Genomic DNA, 14,012 nt, shown 5'->3' with positions numbered 1-14,012 from the left:
CTTAGTGGTGGGTGATTAATTATGATTCAATTTTCATTTAAAAAAGCAGCCCTGAAACCTTAATTTTCAATCAAATTGCTTGAATCAACGTATAGAATTAAATCTTTTTGGTTCATTATTGCTGTTAAAGTAACGTATGCGATTGAATTTTCTTGCATTTTTTTTGTAGTTTATCTAAAAAAGTAAATCGGTATCTTATGCATTAATTTTCAGTAAAGATTTAATTTAAAAGTACTTTAAATAAAATTCAGTATCTGTTATGTAAGTTTCAATGTCTGATTTCACATTGACTCTGCACTCAATTTAAGGTTTTTTCTTAAAGTATATCCACTATACTGTTTGAAGAAATAAAGCGGAAAAATGTGTGTATTTATAGCTTTACTTATTCATCGCAATCATGATCGAGCTTTTGTATTAACAGCAACTCGACACCAAATTAGAATCTCGCGCCTTGAAAGTTCAAAGCTATTTTTGTTCTAAACTTGCTTATTATAATGCTTATCTGTACGTGCATTATGCGCAAATACAGAACAATGTCAAACGCGTCAAGATTTCGCCAAGATTAAGTCGAAAATCTTGCACTCGCCGCCACTACCGCCACCACTTACTCCCCACTCGAATAACCATTGGCTGCAATTTAAAGCGTAGAAAGAGCGTAAGAGTCAGAAACGTCGATTAATAATGCATCACGTGTTGGTATATACACTGTAAATGCGCACTTGTTAGCCATAATTGTGACGAAGCAGTTGAACTACGAGGGGGAGGGCTGGGGGATTGCATTTGTGTACCCGCATACATAATATTATTATCCTTGAGCATTATAAGCTTCGAACTAAAGATTTTGAGGACACGCGGCGATCGTGTGTTATATACGATGTGTACGAAACAGCTGGTGGTTCTGCTGTCGCTCGATCGATCGCTGACAAAATATACTCGCGAGCTAGCTGTGCAGAGGCAGCCCCCCGCGCCGACGTCCCTCCCTACACTCCGCCATGTACTCTTACGCCTCCACTCGAAGAGCGAGTATATACGTATGCAGTTCGATACAAACGAAGTGTGTGCGTGTGTGTTATGTGTGCTGCTGTTGCTGCGGTTATTATCGAGTCGCATATATATATATGTATAATAAAGTCAGGCAGTCGCTGCGATCGCGATTAATTAGAGACTCGATACGTATATATATATAAATAATATACACGCGTGTATATAACTCCTCGATTTGCGCCTATAATCATTCGTCCTTTACGTGGATCCTTTGTGTGTATAAATCGACTGCCAAGTGGTTGCTAGTACACTATACGCCGTAAACACCGCGAGGTATGCACCCTGGTATATAACAGCTATGTACGAGCTATCTATGTATTATACACAATCGATCGTACGTATTGCCGATCCCGAGCCTACTTGTCTCTCGTTATATCAATAGACGGATGGATGTGTATTATGTACGATTGGTTGCGTGTGTGCGCCTGTCTGTCTGCCGCACGCGCCCGATCTGTAATCTTTGGGTCCGATTAATTAATCGTTCGTTTCGGAAATATACGCGACCCTCTCAATTTTCGGGGGGGCGCGCGCTATGTGTGTGCACGAGTGTGTACAGTACACGCGAGGCAGATAGAGTGCACGTTGCGTCGCGTAAACGGATTTCGTGCGTCGTAAGCAGATTCGTAATAGGATTAAAAATTATTATTTTAGGTCATGTAATGATGGCACAATTTCGAATCTCTCTCTCTCTCTCTCTCTCTCTTTCTCTCTGCAACTGCATAAAGTACGAATTTCTAAATGACTGGGCGCTTTTGCATCGAGTATTTTGCAGGACTGCATGTCGTGTATATTGTATAGCATACACGTGTACGGTATCTTCGTGCAGCGCTCGCAGGAGAGAGAGAGAGAGAGGGAGCTTGGCTTGTCAGGTCACTCATAAATATAAATGAAGTCAAGGAAAAACAGGGCGGTAGAGGGGTGCAGCCACGACATGCACATCACACATAAACACACATACACACACACACACAAACTCGCGCGTGCATTCGTACGAACGTTTGTTAAGTAAGTGGTTAACGAGGATTGCTGCATGATGGACACCGCGTGTTTGTATAAGTATACGATTGGTTGCGAGCTTCGACCTGCTTTGGCAAACAAAAAAAAAGCGGACCCTCTTCGAGATGGAAAAATTGAAAGATGACTCGAGAAATGTAGACCGAGGAGCCCGCGAGGGGATTCGATTATCGTCGCGCGGAGCTTCGTTAAGAGCTTTTTTAATTTCATCGAAAAATCTACGCTTCGCCGCGTCAATTTTCATCGCGAGCTTTTTTCTTCCTTTTACAAAGCACTTACAGCTTTTTTCAGACATTGTAAGCTCGCAAGAGCGCGACACGTATATCGTGTCTTAATGCTCGACGATCGACTGCTTAAATATTGATCATCTTGGACGTTCGTTGCATATTTTTTTATTTTTCTTTTTTTTTTTTTTTAACAAAAAGGGATAGAAAATTGAATTATGCATGCTCGACGTTTAATTACAATCGATATATGCGCGGGTGTCGCGATCGAGTTTTGAGAAAAAGTAACTGCGCGTATATACGTAATTATATGCCGTACACAGCATCGCTGGGAGCACATCTGTCGCGCGCCCGCGCTCAATTTCAATATATTTTAATGTAACCATTATGTGTATTGGACGCGGATCGCAGGCGCGTCAGTTCGAAACTCGCACTGCGTACGCGTGTACGCAGGCTTAAATAATGTAATTAATCGCGCGAATTTATGCTACATCACGACGACCGCTGCCCGCTGTTCGCTGCTCGTGCCCTATACTGTGGCTTCGAATTATGTTATAATAACGCATTACGTTATAATAACGCATTATTGTGTGAATTCGCTTTGACTTATACAATTATTTTGACTTTCCCACTTGCAGATTTACAAATGAAGGTGCTCGCCATCTAGCGGTGGAGCCTCAAAGTGGTCTCCTGACTGGTCTACATTTTTTGAAACGATTGAATTTTTATTTTCAGTTAGTTAAAAGTACGCTTGATATCCGTTGTAATTGCATCAGAAAAACTGCCCAAAAGAAGCCAATTAATGGTATTGGTAGTTACTTTAAAAAAGATAAGAGCAATGCGTCACCTCGACAAATATTTCTAGCGGCCTAGATGATTCTCGATCGGATCGACCGCACGCGCATAACGTTATAAGTACTCAAGATCGCAATTATCGCTGTTATATTTTGCACTTCGATACGATATTATTCAGCTATCACGCAAGCGTCCGCGTCCGAGGTTTACCTTTTCAAAAGTATGTATCGTACGTACATATCCTCGTAGGGTATAGTACAATGTTGCCGACGCCGACGCGTCCTTCGATGCTAAATTTATTCCACTTCTGCACTCTTCAAAGCGAGCAAAATATATTTATATCCGTCTATATTTATAGGGGATATAGCTCCGTTTGACCGCGCTCGCACACACGCGAGAGGGAAAAAAAATATACATCTTACGCGATACGCGCTCTAGAGCACGCGAGTGTCGGTGCGAGCGCAAATGTACCGAGCCAAGTCAACTTTTTTTATTCGGCACTTTACGCGCGCACTGCACTGCTAATTTTTCATTGTCGCGCGAGCTCGTTCGCGCGTTACGCATACTATTTAGTTATGCCAAGTCGTGTACTTTTTTTGCTTTTACGATTTTCTTACAACTTTTTGCGCCAACGTGGTATCTGATGCATATAGCTTAATCAACGTGAAAATTTAGTAATACACACTTTAAAATCCAAAAAAGAAGGGTTGATTTGTTTCATGATCATGATTTTTTAGATTTTTATGATAAAACAGTGTCATGTTTATGGAATTAGCTAAAAGTAATCTATTTTTTTTGAACGGTGTTTTTAGTCGATAGATCTGCATATAATTTGATGGATTTTTTTTTGAAATTGAAGTAATTTGGACGGTATTATTATTAATTTTCGATCCTAATCGAGAAAAAATTACGTTAACTGATTTCTGTTTTAGATTTGACATTATACAGGGGAAAAATATAAAATAACTATGAAGTTTTATGTAAATAAAGCTAAAACTAACATTAATTCGTATTTGATGCTCAATTACAATATCAAACACGGATAGTCGCGTCATGTGACGAAGTGTAAGCCCCGCCTTCGTCTCGGATCCCAATACCGTTCTGTTCTTAAAACCACTACGGCGCTGTTCGGAGTATCGGCTCGAAGTCAAGTCGTAATACTCGCTAACTGCCGACACGAGCTAGAACGTCGAGGCGTAAGTAAACAAACGGCGGCAAGTTATTTTCGTGAAAAATAGGAAAAATATTTCAAGTTACGAGCGACCGCGCGGCAACTCTGAACAATGGAGACTCAATCCGACCTAACCAAAACCCGCTTCGAAAAATTGAAATCAGAAAAAGAAAAAGCCAGTTTGACGACCGAAAAGGATCGACAAAAATTTCTCCTTGCGCTTAACCCTATAATCCAACAATGGAAAACCGGATTTCGAAGAGAAGAAGAATGGAACGATGTTCCAAATCTCGGGGACGTTTTTGAGTCCGGAGAAATTGAGTTACTTCTCGAAAGTTGCATAAATTTAATTATCGAAGATGAGAAAAATTATCCTCAGGTAATAAATTTCATCAAGTTAGTGCCTGCCAGCGACTACAGAGACAAGCACGACGACGTAGTTGACCAAGACGGCAAGCCTGTATTGCTTCGCGACACCCTATTGCATCGCCTCATGGGCAGACACGATTTCTACAAGAGAAGCGCCGTCGCCGCTGAGTTCTTTAAAATATACGATAGGTTCGACAGGAATTACATCAGCACAACACACGTCACTCACTACGACGTGGCCTGCAGGACCGGCTGCCTTGACGCCGTCGAAAAATTCATCCAGTCCGGACAAGACGCCAGTGGCGAACGGCTATTATCGGCTGCGAAATACAATCAAAGGGGGGTGATTAAATTACTGGTGGAGCACGGCGCCGATCCGAACACGACAGACAGCTATCTCAAAAATACTCCTCTACACATCACTTGCAAGAGGAAAGAAGAAAGAGATCCCATGACTACATGCGCGACACTCATCAAAATCGCCAAGGATAAAGGCAAGCCGGTGCAAGTGGACGCCCGGAACCATATGGATCAGACACCGCTGCACGTGGCTGCGGACTGGAGAAACCACTCTTGTGTCGATAGGTTGCTGCGGGAAGGCGCCGATCCGAACTCGACCGACTATCTCGGAAATACTCCTCTGCATCGCATTTGCATAAGCACCACTCCGCGAAAATGCGGCACAGACGAATCCCTGACCCTGTTGCGTAACTTTCTCAGGGTCGCCGAAGAAAAAAATCGGACGGTGTTGCTCAATGTCAAGAACAATGCTGGTAGGACACCACTGGACATGGCGTATTGCTACAAAAATGAGGAGATTATTGAATTTCTGACGGCCAAAGGTGCCGAAAGAGCAACACCTCCACCTAGTGAATCACCAGAATCACCGGAATGATCCTGGACGAATCATTCGCGATCCTGGACCAATGATTTATTCGCTTGTTGGCTACTGTTCAAAGCTTGAGATAGCTCGTTCGTTTATAATATCTTTGTATCGTTTATTTATCATTTTGTACATAAAATAAATAACGAAATTTAGTTTACGAAGTTGCTTGGATTTTATATTTTATTTCAGTTTAGTTGACAAAAAAATATAAAAAACTTTCCCATCGCGCAACTGTTCTAATCCGACTGCTCATTGATTTCAAAGGAACATTACTTTTTCTTTCGTTCTGTCAACGTTTGAACGTAGATCCATACGCAACGGTGGTTGGCTTCGCCTCTTTTCCTCAGCTCATTACGTTAACTTCTTTATGACTCGGTTCAGCATGTATTATGTATAACGGTAATAAAATGAGTATTATTTTCGATCGATGCTCGAGTTTCATGCACGTGAATTTAACTCATGGGGTATCTTGGAAGATACGGTATAATAAAAAAGGAAGAGACAAAGCGTTACTCACCCCTCCGGTTTTTCGCAGCGAGACATTCTGGCTGCTTCGCTGGCTACCCGATCTGGAGGTCGATTTTTCATCTTTGGCTGGAACAAAAAATAAAAAAGGAAAAAGAAGCAAATAAATATGACCAGAAATTACCAGATGAGTTTTCGCCGCATCGCGACGTTGTACGACTATATATAGTACATAGATATCAAGTAGCACCCGGACGGAAAAAAGTTTTTAAATTTACGTTTCTTATCTCGAGCCGACGCGAGACCCTGTCGTGTCCTGCTTGTAAATAGGCACCGCTGCTGCGGTGGTGGAAAAACTACAAACGCTCGGCTCGCGCTTTATGTCGTATGTATACCTAGATACGTTTTTTCAACGTATTTTTGGTCGAACGGTGAAAGATGTTTTCGCGTGCGCGAACGGAGGAGGAGGAGAAAAAACATTCTGTTCTCTTTCTCTCTTTTTCTCTGTTTCTCTCTTCCTTTTCAAAGAAAACCACGAAACTGAAACTCTCGGAAGCCACCTGACCCATAGAGATTTAATGAAAAACAAATCGTCATCAGCCATGAAAGCTCGAGCCCACCCGTGCGCGCACACAAACACACGCTCGTACGCACACGCGACTTTTCGCCGTGCTATTTATATGATAAAAAACTTTTACGAAAAATTTTTTTTTTACTTTATCCTTTACTTTTATTTCTTTACGAGTGTAATAGTTATAATATACACATATTCTTATTTCCACTGAGCTAATAAACAGGAGTACGAAAGTCGAGTAGAAAAATAAACGAAAAAAAAATTCTAAGCGACTCGTTTTTTCCCTCTCCTCTTCCACGAAATGCTAAACGTGTCGTTTCATACATATATATCCCCGATCCTTTATCCTTCGGACGTTTTTTTTCTTCTCTATCCTCGATATATATACAGTGGATTCGAAGCTGCAGTATATAATACAGTAGCAGTTGTCGCGCAGCTCCCATTGCAATCGTATTCGAGAAAACAGCTCCAGTGATACAAGTACGTGATCGGTCGGACTCATGGTATACCTATATCACTTCAATTTTGAAATATACGGAAATTTTTTTTCAACCGTATACGTATTACACTCCTGCATCGAAGAGAGTCTTGTACGTATGTGTGCAGCGGCGTACTTTTTTCTTCTCGTCCGATGATTGCACCCGTGTGGCTTTCACAGATTGCACGTTTTTTTCTCTCCACCCGAGGAGTAGTCGAATCCGAGCTTTATTTATATATAGTACAATCCACGAGCATCATCTTTCTGTACTTACTTTTAATTTCTTTCGTGAGAACGAAATGTCGATTACGAGTTTTGGAAGTTTTCTGGAGAAAAAAATTAAGGAAAAATATAATACGTAGAATTGTAAAAATACGCATCGGGTTTTCATTAACGCTTGAAACTAGAGCGCAAAGTACGGACTCGTACAGTAATGCCCGAGTATAATATGCACATGACATATGTAGAGAAGCGGGAGAGTCGCGCATCTTTTGCATTAACGAGAGAAAACTGCAGCCGCGTATCCGCGTGTATCGGTGTATAAATATAGCAGCCAAGAAAACTCGGCCCCTAGGCCATGTGTAGTAATTTATATATTATGCCCTGCGATACCTTGAGCACTAGGAGGTTTCATAGATGCGAACGCTAGGAGTTTTACGCGCCGCTTTAAGAGAAAAAAAACTAGAGGGTAGGGCAAAATTTTGTACGTATCTCTCCGATTTTTCCTTACAGCCTTCACTCTCATTATCGTTTTGTGCACGCGTCTTTTTAGTTTATTTTTTTTTGTTTACTTTTCCAAGTCCTCCTTTCTTCATTTTCTTTTTTTTTATATGTATTATTTTTATTTCTTTTGGAGAGTTTGGCAGCGGGTTGGCCCGTGAAGAATGAACGATAATCGTGGGAATGTAAAATTTTCAGAAATAGTATCTATCACAGGCTGCAATATCATAAGGATGGACTCCAAAATCTTTAATCTTTAATTTCCAAAATCTTCAAAAAAATTCACGCCTGTTCTTTGATCAATTCTAAGCATTTTTTGTTCTATTACATTTTTCGTACAGTCCATTGTTAGCGAGTAAAAAAAATCTCAAAGCATTATTGGCTAAAAGACGATACGGCATATGTTACAATATAATAAAATAAAACAGAAATTTATTATTATTACTAGTATAAGCTTTAGTTTAATTTTTGACACAATAACATTTAAAAAAATATTAATTCATACAGATACAAATAAACTCAGTTTGTTTTACAAATCAATTATTTAAAAATAGTTATACGTTTGGAATGGAACTTTGAAAAGATTTTAAATTAGAGAAAAATTAACAAATGAAATGTTTCGTCTTATCCTATAAACGATTTTTTCTCATTGTGCAACTTTACAGGAGAGGAAAGTTATTGTGCGCCCAATGCGACATTACAACGCAAGAGTCGGTATTGTATGGCTCTATTCTGTACCTTAGCCTTTCAACTTTGTTTTTTCATCTTTTGCTGCCCGGACCCCGAAGAAAAGTCAGGTAAAGTACGAAGAAAAAAAAGATCAGCTGACTCGAGCGGCAGAAATTGACAATCGAGAAAATGCGAGCATTTTGACAAATCATCTCATTAAAAGTCTCTTTCTTTCGGCACGTAAAAAATTAATTGTTAGTCGCTGCAGAGAAGTAATTCTCATCGATGAATGAAAATCGTGCTCTCGTACTCTCTTCTTGGGGGGCGGGGGGGAAGAAGTAAAGGAGAGAAAGAGAGAAAAAGAAGGAACATCTTCGGCTCTCGCTTATTTAAGGAAAGGTTATACATTGTTCTGCGCTATACCCTTTCAACGCATTTCTCCCTCCTCTTCTCTCCGTTTTATTTTTTGCTCGTCCGAGAGAACGGCTAAAATCAAATCGACGGGATAATTAAATCTGTCAATTAAAGATCTCGTCAAACGACATCGGCGGACTCCGCAACATCGAACTGTTCACCAACGCAAAACTTGATATCGCGAGTCGAGGGAAGCGCGGGGGCGACTCGGTTGGAAACTAGGGCCTCGAAGAGATCGTCGTCGTCGTCGTCGTCGTCGGCGACGTCGTCTCTCGATAATAGATCTTATTTTAAAACTAAAAGCGCAAGCTCAACGCCGAGGACATCGTTCATCGACTTCTTTCATCAACTTGTCACTATTATACATAGACTTGTCGCTTTCGAATCTCGAATTACACGATTGCTCCTTTCTCTCTCCCTCTCTCCCTCTCTCCCTCTCTCTCTTTCTCGTTACTCGTCAATTATAATAGGCCGGAATGGCTCGATCGCCCGACCACCGAATGAGATATCGATTATCGATACATGTATACGTATTATATGCGGCATGCATATAACGCAGCAGATAAAGCCCGCGCGACCGGTGTATCCTGGGTCGAGCTATTAGTTTTATTTCCGCGTTTCATGCTATCGTGTATTTATACCAAAACGAAACAATGCATAGCATGAAAAATGATTTTCAATTCATCAGTTTTTGAGTTAATGCCTTTTTGCTACAGCAAGAGCGACAGAGAGGAAGAGACAGAGACGCAAAAAGCATGAGTTTTCTCTTTGTCTTATTCTATATCTCTTACGCGTGTCGAGAAATTAATGGCTCCCTAAGTGCAAGAGAGGTTCTCGTCGACGGCTTCTGCCCTCCTCCACCGCCACGTGCACCATTATTACACAAGAGGCGCGCGGCGTCGAGCATAGAAAAGCGAGGCGAAGAGGCGGTAAGGGTACCGAGAGCTTCGCGAGAGGAATGCGCAAAATTCGCTAGATTATAAACGGGCCGAGCCGTTTATAGCATACGTGCGAGCTGCGAAGAGAGATCGGAGACTTACCAGTTATACGTAGATGTTTGCCGCCCAGGCAGGAGGTTTCGGTCGTGTGAAGAGATAGCGGCGCCGAGAAGGTGTCGAGCAGCACGTCGACCCGTGACAAATCTATGCCCCTGCGCTCGCAGGCCGCGCTCAATATGTCCCTGTAACAGCACACAAAAACAAAAAAAGAATGAAGAAAGATGAAAAAGGCAATTCACCGAAAAATATTCACGCACAAAAATCGCAAGGATAAAATACGCGTTTGCTTTCAGAGAGAGGTGATTCATGAGCGAGTCCACACGGTTCGATCGCGCGATATTCCCCGTAAAAACCGCACAACGAGCTTAAACGCGCTTGTAATGCATAAAATATCAGTTCGAGCTCGGTATAATACGCGCATGTGTATCGTAATAATTTCCGAATCCAATTCGAGATTTTCAATCGCGTTTCGCGGCAGATCGGAATTTTTTCTACCGACCACATTTATGTACGTACTGTCGCTTTGGCTGGCCCGTGTACGAAATTGCTGCGCATTATACATACGTGAAACACGGGGCTGGGAGTAACGTAACGAGTGGGAAAGATAAGGTTCTCTCTCTCTCTCTCTCTCTTTCAGAAGCAGAGGGACTGTGTGAGAGCATTAATTAGTTTTAGCATTACGCTGCAGTTTTGCGCGAGCCCTTCGTCGCTCGAAAAAAAAGGAGGGTAAACCACAAACGTCGGTTTAAATAATTTTGCTCTTAAAAAAAAAATCTTAATTGGAGAACGTGTGCGATATTTTTGCGTGGCAGCTCTACTTTAATTCCGCAGCATAACAGAGTCTGGCGTTTGCGAACGCACAAATTTCCGAGCTCAATTGTATTGACGCTAAAAAATGAAATGAAAAAAAAAAAAAAATACCCGAATAAATAAATAGACAAATAAAAGAAGTTCAAGTTTACGCAGTGCCGAGTGCAGCTGTTTATACCGTCGTGTGTATATTGTTTTCGAATGTATGTATAGCATCGGTGGGACAATACACCGTCCACCGTATATATATACTATACGCGTTATAGGTGTTGGGCTGCAGCTGATAGCTCGGCTACAGACGTATAGGATTAATCGACGTTTCGTCGTTGTATATATGTATGACCGGTCAATGTATATACAATATGCGTGTTTTATTGCGCGATCGGTCGTACGTACGTATGCGCGATATATATTCTCTCTGTTTGTATCTATTATACAGTGCCAGGGCTCAAATTGATTGATACCGAATCGATTGTTTTTGCCTCTGTACATTATACGCGCGACGTTATACGCTCTCGATTTATACGTACGAATTTGATTTCACGTCGCGCGACGAGTCCGATTTATTACGCGTTGCGTTCTATATTATTATATGCTATACAGGAAAGACGATTGACTTTCGTGCGACGTCGAATGCAGACTTTATGCTGCGCATCGAGGTCGATTATAGCCAACAACGTTCGAGAAGCGAGCGTCGATTCGCGTTACAAAACGAATTCTCCAACGTAATTCGAATTAATTCGTATTGTAAGCGTATTACGCGATACATCGTTTGTAGTCGGAAATTTTACGAGCGTAATTTTCGAGCTTATAAATCAAAACACAGACTCGCGTGTTTATATACAGGAGTTGTGTTACGCGCGTATCAGCCTCGAACCGGATGCGAACTGGCTTCGGTCATTACGAGAAGAAAAATAAAAGGGCAGATGAGAAGGGGGAAAAATTAAATTTCTCTACGTATGAATATGAGCAGCGGCCGCGCGAAAAGGGCATAAATCACGAGAACGAAGCAATATCCTCTCGATAAATACGATTTCATAAATCATATTTACCGTGTGTGAGTGAGGGCACGAGAGAGAGAAAGAGCGAAAGAGAAAATAGGCAGCTATGCCGGCCTCACTCTAGTTTTTCTCTCGCTCTGTTTCTTACATATAATATACGCGCCCGCGCGCGAAGGGAAAACATCAGCCGCTTCTAAGCGCGCAAACTGCTGCTGCTGCTGCTTCTGTGTTGTAGCACGTCGAGGAAAATTTAAAAATAGAAGCTAATTAAAGTTTTCGCTCGCTCGTGTCCGCGCGCAAAGTCGTTAATCTTTGCCGATTCGATGCGGATCGCTTATATATATACATCCTCGCGCTCGATAGTAAATCATTCGCTCTCAACGAGTCGTGTAATACGGAGGCTGTCGGGGGAAACAAGAGGGATCTTAATTAACAACTTGTCGATCGAAGAAAAAAAAAAGTAAATTTCGTTCAACCCTCTTTAAATGGATTTACACCGTGATACAGAGTTGGGTCACCGCGTGAAAAGTGTATACACACACACAATCGAATCGCGTGTCAACTAGCCGTACGAGCGCGTCTCTGCGAAAATATAATCACGGGCTTGGCGGCTCGTAACACGCGAAAGCATTGATCGTTAAAAAAAAAAAGAAAAAGAAAGAAAAGGGAGCACAGAGAGAGAGGGACGAGCGAGAGGTGTCGATCGCATTTATGACCTTCGTGAAAAACCTAATAAACACCCATACGTTAACCCGTTTGTGTATATAAGCACACGAACGCGCGTGTGCTCGTATATATACGGCGCGGCGCGTGCAGCGGATTAAATTCAACCCCGTCCCTCTCGCTCCTTTTTCTCGCTTATTTTTTCTAGTTCATCGACGCGAAAATTGCGAAGGGAGAAAGTTACGTTGCTTTTTTTTCCTTCGGGTGTATATAGTGTGTGTGTGTACCTTTGGCTGTTATTCAATTTCCAACAACGGGCGCGCGCGCGCGAGCTCCAGGTGCTATAAAAGCTTCAAGTGTAAGATGAGCGAAAATGTTTATTTTCACTTTCTTGGCGAAACAGCACGTGCGCGTAGTAGTTTTTTTTTTTTGTCTCTTTCGCCCCGTTTTTTTTTTTCGTTCTTAATGAAATTTATCTCGCACGAGACGCGGTCGTTTACGCCTTCGGCTCCAGCTGGCGTATATATGCGTTTGTAATGGAAATATATATTTTTTCATAAAGCGCTTGACATACGCAAAGATTCTCGGCACGGCCGATGTAACGAGTAAATATGGCCCTTTCTCTCTCTCTCTGTCTCTTTCGCCAGCTGGAAGCCGCTATACGCTGCAAAATATATTGTTTTCCATAAAGATATACGTATGCGCGCGTAAATGTCCACAATTTTCAACCTACGCGTCTTCTCGCGCGGTATAACGCGCTCGCGTACGCCCCATGTATGAACTATTTTTTAGTTTTCCGAATGGTAAAATACTGGGCACATACGCACATACTTTTATTCGAGGAAGCAGGGAAAGGGAAAAAAAATTAAAAAAAAAATATCACAGTTTTGCGGTAACGCACTTCGTAGAGCGCGATTTTATCCAACCGTATCTGTGTCTGTATCTTTTGACAAAAAAACACGTGCCGAAGCATCGGAATACAATAAATCATACGTATGATCTTTTTCGTACATACGGCCGGAGGCCCGCAGGGCTTTTCCTCCTCCTGTGCGATTTTTGTTCATTTGTTTCGAAATTCTCGCAAGAGTTGCTTAAATTTTTCCGGCAGCGAAGCGCACACCCGGGTTATATAACAGGTACGTATACAAAGTATCGATTCCGCATTCCGTGAAAAAAGTAGAGAGACAGAGAGAGAGAGAGAAAAACTCTCCCCGCGGCAGGCACGGATACCGGAGATTTCTTTTCTACCTTGGCTTTCGACTCGGTGAGCTCTCTGTCCGACCATACACGTATGTATGCAGCGGCACCGAAACTTACGTGTAATATTCTCGGTCAATTCACGCAAGTATCTAAAATAAATTCGGAAAATTCGTAACTTGGCTGCACTGCGTGTGCGCTCGCGACGTATGTAACGTACGATTCGCGTATTTCACGATTCTCTCCTTTTCTCCCTTTTTCTTCGTCTTTCCTTTTTTTTTTCTCTTTTCGAAGCTGAATCGCGAAAAATCGTATTATTCATCTTATAAAACGTACTTTTCTACGGTTAAGACTCTTTATACGAGCGGAGAAATTCGAGGCACGTCTCGAGTTTTGTCTAATCGCTTCGTTAAATCCTTTCTGCCGCGTGCGCTCCCACAAGCGTCTTTTCGCCTCGCCGAGCTTGCTCGTGTACGGGCGCCTGGCCCGGCTCGAGTCGATTTTATTTTTATTTTTCCTC

At 41.9% G+C, this 14,012-nt stretch overlaps 1 protein-coding gene across 4 annotated transcripts in view; it reads right to left on the bottom strand.

The window, feature by feature from the left end:
• The window catches only part of LOC106655832 (pleckstrin homology domain-containing family G member 5-like), a 115,955-nt gene that overhangs the window by 6,886 nt on the left and 95,057 nt on the right, over positions 1 to 14,012 (bottom strand). For all 4 annotated transcript variants that reach the window (XM_014376398.1, XM_014376400.1, XM_014376399.2 and 1 more), the window contains 2 exons: positions 9,864 to 10,003; positions 6,021 to 6,097 (listed from right to left, as the gene is read on the bottom strand). In XM_014376398.1, coding sequence (XP_014231884.1) covers positions 6,021 to 6,097; positions 9,864 to 10,003 — 217 coding nt within the window. The remainder of the gene's footprint in view (positions 1 to 6,020; positions 6,098 to 9,863; positions 10,004 to 14,012) is intronic.

This window comes from Trichogramma pretiosum, unplaced genomic scaffold (assembly GCF_000599845.2).
Source record: "Trichogramma pretiosum strain Unisexual culture from Peru unplaced genomic scaffold, Tpre_2.0 scaffold49, whole genome shotgun sequence".
Classification (NCBI taxonomy): Eukaryota; Metazoa; Arthropoda; class Insecta; order Hymenoptera; family Trichogrammatidae; genus Trichogramma; species Trichogramma pretiosum.
Note: the sequence above shows the minus strand (reverse complement) of the source record. Positions and strands in the feature narration are given on the sequence as shown.